This window comes from Triticum aestivum, chromosome 1A (assembly GCF_018294505.1).
Source record: "Triticum aestivum cultivar Chinese Spring chromosome 1A, IWGSC CS RefSeq v2.1, whole genome shotgun sequence".
Taxonomy (NCBI): Eukaryota; Viridiplantae; Streptophyta; class Magnoliopsida; order Poales; family Poaceae; genus Triticum; species Triticum aestivum.
Genome location: NC_057794.1, coordinates 446,265,869 through 446,274,377, shown reverse-complemented (window position 1 = coordinate 446,274,377; position 8,509 = coordinate 446,265,869). Strand labels below are relative to the sequence as shown.

Below are 8,509 nucleotides of genomic sequence, written 5' to 3'. Positions count from 1 at the left end.
AAATTAGAGACAGGTGGATATACATTCTCCTTAATGGAGATTCGGGGGCTATCATGTTTTATGCTTTTTACCTTAGAGAGAGTAGCAGGTCCTCATTTTTTCAGAGTTATGAGTAAATAAAAGGGTGGTGTCATCTAGAGTGCACCTCTAACTATGAGGATAAAAAATATAGGCCAAAAAGAGCCCATGAAAAAGAGGCCAAAAAGCCCAGCAAAGAAGAGAGAGAATAAAGAGAGAGGGGGCACACTACTATCCTGTATACACACTTGTGCCTCAAAGTATCACCATGTACTTGATATAGAGAGCTTTCATATGTTTCATCATTATACTAGTGGGATCCTTACATTATAGAACTTGGCTTGCATATTCCAATCATGAGCTTGCTCAAAATGCTCTAGGTTTTCTGAGCAAGCAATTTGGATGCACACCGCACTAGTTCACTTGGAGAGCTTTCATACACTTATAGCCATAGTGCATCCGTTGGGTGGCAAGCCCTACTCCTCACACCTGTATCGATTGTAAGGCTTCACCATTGCCTAATGGTCATCTGCATTGGTGTGAGCCTTTCTTAGTTTTTGACTTCTCTTAAAACCTCCATCATCATTATATGTCACATTTACGTGCGAAGATCAAGTCTTGTGACATGGGCACTGGGAGAACTGCTGAGTAGTTGAAAATGAAGAGTCATGGATTTGGTTACTTGACCGACGCTCTGGGTTGTGTTATGATAAGGTGTTTGGATATTATAAAGCCTTGATTAATTGGAACCATGAATTTAATACATATGAGTATTGATTGGTATGACATAAAGGCATTGAACCCTGAAAAGCAAGAGTATCTTTTGCATATCATGATGTTACTTGCTTGTTATTAACTATAGACTATTTCTTTGAATCACTTTTATCTTGAGTTCACAACGCTTTACATTATTAATCAAGATTATGCCAGGTTATTATCTTCATTTTAACATCTACCTACTTGAGGATGAGCAAGGATTAAGCTTGGGGATACTGGTACATCTCAAACATATCTATTTTTCATGCTATTATCATACCAGTTTTACATATGTTTGGTAAAAAATATATTATTTTATTTGGACTACCTATTAGTCTAGTGCCAAAGGCTAGTTCCTATTTTCTAGTGTTTTTGGAAATATAGGTAAAAAATCACGAAGCCGGAATGAGCTCATTTTTTTGTTTTTTATAGAAATAAAGACACCTTAAGCCAGAAGAAGGAGACCGAGGGAGCCATGAGGGCACCACACGGCCATACGGTGCGGGTACGACACTACTCGCATGGGAGCTCCCTAATTTGGTTGAGACCATTCATTCGCTGCAAGAAGGCTAACTTATGGAAAATAATCTTGTTAAAATTTCAGCCTGATCGTAGATACAGATCTCCTAATATTTAAGAAACGATGCCCGGTCTCAGATATTGTACCAAAACAGAGTGGAAAACTAAGAAGCAAAGAGAAGAGATATCCGATCTCAGAGGGGCTCTCTCCCTTCGGGGGCCTTGCAGGCCAAGGACCAGAGTGGGAGTCCTCTCCCCGTCAAGGGGAGAGGCCAAGGAAGGAGAAGAAGGAGGGGACTTCTCTCGCCCTCTCTTTCGCTGGCGCCGGAGCGCCGGCCCGGGAACCATCATCATCGTGATTGTCTCCATCAACTTGTCTCCTTCACCAACATATTCCTGGCTCTCTATGCAGTGGTCTACTCTCCCGCAACATGTTGTAATCTCTACTTGAACATGATGTTTGATGCTATATATTAATATCCAATGATTTGGTGCATCTCTTTGATGTCTGAGTATTTTCTTTTTGTCGTATGGGTTAATTGTGATACGCTATGGTTGATTTGAGTTGTATGTTATTATGGTGATGTCCTATGGTGCCCACCATTTGTGCACTTGTGTGGGATCCCCGCTATAGAGTGTTGCAATTTGTGATTGCTTATGGTTGTTTGCAAGAGTGACAAAAATCTAAACCCTAGTTTCTGAGTTGTTGCATAGGGGATATGTGATGGCCTGGCTTATTAGGGATGATAGACTACTCATATCAATAAGGAATTCCTTCTTTTCCGGGAGCCCATTCGGACAGAACTCCAAAGTTAAGCGTGCTCGGCTTGGAGTAGTGTGATGGCCTGGCTTATTAGGGATGATAGACTACTCATATCAATAAGGAATTCCTTCTTTTCTGGAAGCCCAATCGAACAGAACTCCAAAGTTAAGTGTGCTCAGCTTGGAGTAGTTTCATGATGGGTGACCGACTAGGAAGTTTCTCCCGGGTGCGCATGAGTGAGGACAAAGTGCGCAGAAAAGACTAGTACTGATCTATGAGGCTAGTCTAGATCCCGCCAGGAGTAACAACCACCGGCGGGTGTGTCCGGGGTGTTACAAGTTGGTATCAGAGCCGACCCTCGCGGTTATACGGATGTTTGTGGACAGGTCCATGGTCATGTTGTTCATGATGTTTGTGACCCGTCGTGGCACACGGCATGGTACATGTACCGGACTGGATGCACAGACGTATGTGCCAAGAGGGAACGTTCCTGTGGCCCGACGAGGATGTCGGTTCCTCTGAGTGGGGGTGTATGTGATGGCCTGGCTTATTAGGGATGATAGACTACTCATATCAATAAGGAATTCGTTCTTTTCTGGAAGCCCATTCGGACAGAACTCCAGAGTTAAGCGTGCTCAGCTTGGAGTAGTTTCATGATGGGTGACTGACCGGGAAGTTTCACCCGGGTGCGCACGAGTGAGGACAAAGTGCGCAGAAAAGACTAGTATTCATCTATGGGGCCAGTCTAGATCCCGCCAGGAGTAACGACCACCGGCGGGTGTGTCTGGAGTGTTACAGGATAAAACGGGACCTTAGATCTTAATACTATGGTTGGGTTTTACCTGAATGGACATGTTAGTATTTACGGATGCTTACTAATAGTTCCAATCATAAGTACTTGTAGTCAATGGATTTTGCTATATGCTAGCATAGACCTCTCCCGCATAAAAACCTACAATAGATGATTATCATGATAGTTTCATATCAAATTGCTTAGGGACAATCCTTTACTTCATTGTTCTTTTAAAAACCAGAAAATAACTCTTATTTTTATGTTATTTATTGTCTTGTAAATCTATATTTTCATCCCTGCGAAGTATATTTATTTCTTGTTTCTAGGTAAAGCAAACATTTAGTGTGCTTCGAGTTGTATGAGTGGTTGATAGAACATGAGAGAATACTAATCCTATGTTGATCCCCTCATTCGGTTCGACACTCATACTTATCGAAAAGGCTATAATAGATCCCCCACGCTTGTGGGTTATCACTATACAAGGTGGTGGTCACCGACCTTGGTTTATTTCATCCTCTTATATGTGATTTAAATCTTGGTCTCTGATAGATGTGATCGCTAATGTCTTGAATCCACGTGCTACTGAAAATGGCGGCATAAATGGTAAGGGCACACAAAACTATATCTTTCTTACTCTAAATTATGGATCAAACTACTTTATTTAGAAATAAAAAGTGATGATGGCCATTAAAAGTATGATTGAAGTCAGGAAAGTATAAAAAACATCGTAGTTTCCTTTTGTAGTGCTGAGTAAAAATTACAACCCCTTTCCACGTACCATCCAAGGGCAGACCTATCTAGTGATGAGTTGATGCTCTTACCCCTCTCAAACATTGAAATTTCTATAGCATTTCTTTGTATTTTTAATTAAAAACCTTCAATTCTTTACAATTATACAAGAAATGCTCCATTTCCACAAAATTTATAGGTCCACCCCTAATAAAAATTGCCACTTCTAATATCAAATAGGCTCATCTAGGTAACTAACCCCATACGCTATGCCTAATGAGGTAAATCTATGATCCGGTTTTGGTTTGTTGTCTTTTTTATCTTTCTAATTTATGTTTGTGACCTCAAAAAAGTTATGTTGTGTTCATTGTAGTCATAAGATTCATAGTCTTAACCATGCATGTCTTTCTTAACATACAATATTAAAGCATTTCTTGAGTATTTTTTATCATAAAACTTTGGAGGCATATATATCTCACCACATAGATTACAACTAAACAGATGTCAAAATCCTCTAAAAAGTAATATCACTGTATATTATCAATAAAACCAATTCATTGAGTCCAACAAATCCATTAGTTTCCGAAAAACATATATCTGATCACATACATAATGCCAATTAAATGACGAAATCCTCTCCAACGAAATTAGTGTTACAATATTCTCTCAATAAAACAATTGATTGATGCCAATAAATCATCTCAACAACAATTAGTACTTGTGTATGCTTGCATAACCAATAAATATAGCCATGTATAGGTCATATCTCTATAGTAAATTACTTCACTTTTGATGTAAAAATTGGTGAATTCACAATTTTACTAGTACTCAATCGTCTCAATAATAGGCACCATTTTTTACATTGACCATTTTACCAATAGAGAGAGTATTTGCAATTATACTTATTTCGTTCTTTATAAATACCACTTGATCTACCCCCAACATAAGTACCACAAACTAGCATCATCATACCACCCACATATTAACCACCACCATGGACCTAATCATGCCCTCAATGTAGTTCACCCTAGGAATGATGGCTGATGAGATAATTCCACAATTCGATTATGGTTTCATGCTTCTTTTTAGTTTCTTCTTCTTCTTCCTAGGTCGATATCTAAGAATATTATGTCCAAACCTAATCATTCTATGTTGATTACTAATAGGATCACCTTTCTTTCTAAAAAAATGGATCAACCATAAAAATGAATGCCACTAACTTTGTTGACAGGTTTTTTGAGTTCAGACTACACTACTTGCTAGTGGATTGCCTTGGGAATTTTTTTGACTATAAACAGTAGGGTAAAAACCCCACTCCAACTTTTATAAACTAAAAGACAAATAGAGGTTATTAGTACAACTAGGAGTGAGCAAAGAATATAAAAAAAAATAAAGAAAGAAACAGAAAGATAAAGAAGGGTTGAGATAAGCCAAGAAGGGAAGAAAAGAAACAAATAAAGAAAGGAAAGACAACTAATCTAAAAAGACATAGATTACATAAAAGAAAGCAGCCACACCTCACATTGTCCTCCCAAACAACTTTTTGGATGCTCGGCTTCGAGCTTTTTCCTATCACTCCATTGAATCTGGTGACTCAAGGGCGACTAGGGTTTCCCCAGCGCCGCCACACCCTCCCCCCTCTCCGTCCCATGTCGCCACCCAAGGTGGTCGCCGGGCCAGCCTGTGTGGTTGGCGATGAAGGTCGTGGTGACAATTTTGCCGATTCGTTCCCTAGCGGAGGACCTTGGACGCCAAGGCGGCGGCCTCGGACGGTGAGGAAGCATTTGTCAGATGTGCTAGCCGGCTTCCTTGGCTACACGGGTGGAGAGGATTCGGCTGATTGTGGTCGCAACCCGGATTCCCCACCTTCTGCTCCAGATCTGAAGGTCAAGCTCATCTCCTCCTCAATTAATTCCCCCACTGGCCCTGTCTGCTTTGTAGCCTTGATCGCTGGATCTGGTTCTAGCGGGGCTGGTGGTGTAGGATCGATTCCGGGGAAACCCTTGTTTGGTTCTCCGGTCATGGTAACATGCTTGTGTGTGTGTGTGTGTGTGTGTGTGTGTGTGTGTGTTGATTTTCTCCCTAGAGGTGCCACTTAGGTTTATCCTCTAGATCCTGACCCGGATTCCTAGCGAAAGCTTGAAACCTGTCTCCGGTTGGGCGTAGACGGTGCCTTGTGGTTGTGATGTGGTTGGTGGGTGCTCCTCGGTTCTGAGTCCGAACATTAGTTTTTCTGTGGAGATTGGAAGTTCCAGCAAGTGTTGATTCTTCTTTGGATTGGTGTTCTTCGGTGGAAAGCTGTGTGGTTGTGACTCGCCAGCTCCGCGCCTCCGAGCCGGGGCAGAAGGGGATAGGGTTTCCCTTCCTGTTGACAGCAACACAATGATCGTCATATATTTTGACCAATATTTATAAATTTTCACCAAGGCTAATGTGCAATATATTTTTAAATGGAGGGAGTAAAAAATTATATGTGGTTCCATTTATCATACTATAAGAAACATGTCATTCAAAATTTAATTCGTTCAAACACCAAGCTCTTGCAAGCAAATCTTGTTTGTTTCCTAATGAACCTTATGATGAGGATAATGGATAGAGTACGGGAGGACTGTCAGAAAGTAAGCGATATGGAACTTGAGAAAATTCTACGCGTCCTTGGCATTTTTTCTTCTTGTTTTTCCATTCTTTAGATTTCATAACCATGTACATTCATATTCTCACTTTATTCATGTTATTACTTCATTAGATAATTCTTCTGATGTCCTAACCATGTACATTCAATTTGGTACTTCATATAATCTGTTTGTCTTGCCTGATACAACCAACTACTAGTACACGTGCCACCTTAAACTAATTTGGGATGATTTGACAGACTAAGAAAAGTTTGAAGGACTCCATCGGCATGTACACGGTCCAATGCTACAAATGTAAGAAATGGCGCAAGATCCCAACGAAAGAGGAGTTCGAGACGATCCGCGAGAGCTTAGCCGAGGACCCCTGGTTCTGTGACAGGGACCCCAGCGCCGGCCGTTCCTGCAAGCAGCCGGAAGACATTCCGTGCGACAGCAGCTGCATCTGGGTCATGGACAAGCCAGGCATCCCGCGCCCGCCACCTGCGACGGAGCGGCTGGTGATCATGCGGCGTGACCTGTCCAAGATGGACACCTACTACTTGCTACCCAACGGGAAGCGCGCGCGGTCCGGCAGCGACGTGGAGAAGTTCCTCCAGGATAACCCGGAGTATAGGGCGAACCTGCCGGCATCAAAGTTCTCCTTCGCCGCGCCCAAGATCGTTCCGGCGACCGTGAGAGAGAGCTCACTATGGAGGGTTGCCAAGGCCGAGAGGGAAAAAGTTTGAGGAGATGGACGTGTTCGGATTCTGATTACTGCTACTACCCGAGCGGCAGCGGCAGTGGCAATAACTAGGTACTATGGTAGTATGAACTTTATGGATGCCTCTGTGTCATGCATGGTGCTTAATAATGTGATAGTTCTCCATCACAATGTTTTATCCTTGTTTGTTTTTAGTGTGGGTTGTTAATCACTCTCATGTTCTGAATAAAATTGTTCACCTTCATTATACATGCCGGTGTATCTTTCAACTATGATGGCATATGGATAAAGATACCCCATGAAAAAAAGTAGGCTGAGCCATATACATTGAATTTTTTTCCTCAACGCAAGCTATCACTAGTGGGCCTCATCAAGCAATACATATGCATGTCATGCATCTTTACAGCAACATATCTAGTGCATCCATATGTTTCGTGTATCCGTGTATCCTTTCCATTCTCCACCAGACGATCTAAATCATGCACTTTGTATCCAACACAATGAATATTTGCATTTAGCCGCCGGCTTCTGGACTAAACAACATCTTTTTTGCAAAAATGTCTTGAAACCCTAGTCCATGATCCCCAACCCAAGACTCAACTGCTCTCTCAGTCCCAAATCGTGGGCTCATGATCTCTCATCCCGCGCCAAATCCCCTGCTCGGAAGCCTAAATCTCGGTCGGAAGGCCGGCGACGGACTCGAACGACCCCCTCAAATCCTGTGGCCGATGGCAATGATGACCTTGATGACAGGCCGGACGAGGGTGACGGCAGCGACGATTGTGACGGTGCACCCCACAACATTATTCCGATGAAGTACTGACGTCCTCCTCGACGCCCTCAAGCGACAGCGAAGACTTATCCCATAGGAAGCTGTAGGTTTGTTTTTTCAGATTCAAATTGCCTGGCTTTTCATTGATTTAGCAGAGAGGAGATTACAAAAATGCTGACTGATCAAAAACACGATCAGTAGCAGAGTGTTGAGAGAGAAAATGGGCTAGAAACTATTGAAGCCCATGCTAGCCTAATGTATCAAAACTTATATCTCACGTTGGATCCCCGAAAGGGGTCTCTAAGCTGTAGGCTACAGCCGATGGATTAGTGTCAGCTTGTATAAGTAAACTGTATCTGTATTTGTAGCTAATTGAATGGTAGAATGTGAGATGCTTTCACCTATTTGTGTTCATTTCTCAATGGTTTGGAAATCTTTAGATGATGTTGGATTTGGCTTGGTCAGATCTTAAATGTCGGTTCAACATCTGCTATGTTATTTCTCTTGGCATTTGGCAATGAATGCATTTGCTCAGTTTTGTTGTTAAAGTGGGCATTGCATTCACCAGCTATACTGCAATGATCTTAAGAGCATCTCCAACAAACACGCTATATAAGCACCGTGCTAAAAACTTAGTGGCTTTTGCGTGTCCGCTACCGGTTCGAGCGCTCCAGCGAAGGCGCAAAAACCGGCTATTTTTTTTAATAATACATTTTTAATTAATTTGCATAAATATTACGCCGGCATTTTTATTTTTAAAAATAATACACCAGCCTAGTCGGCCCACCGCAGGCCAAAGCCAATTAGTCCCAGTCGGCTTGCTGCG

At 42.0% G+C, this 8,509-nt stretch overlaps 1 protein-coding gene across 1 annotated transcript; it reads left to right on the top strand.

Moving 5' to 3' along the window:
• The first annotated feature begins 5,051 nt into the window (after window positions 1-5,051).
• LOC123145230 (methyl-CpG-binding domain-containing protein 4-like) lies at window positions 5,052-7,160 on the top strand. The gene is made up of 2 exons (XM_044564626.1): window positions 5,052-5,464; window positions 6,451-7,160. Exons 1-2 carry the CDS (start codon window positions 5,126-5,128, stop codon window positions 6,934-6,936), a joined length of 825 nt encoding a protein of 274 aa, XP_044420561.1. The 5' UTR covers window positions 5,052-5,125; the 3' UTR covers window positions 6,937-7,160.
• Window positions 7,161-8,509: the final 1,349 nt, after the last annotated feature.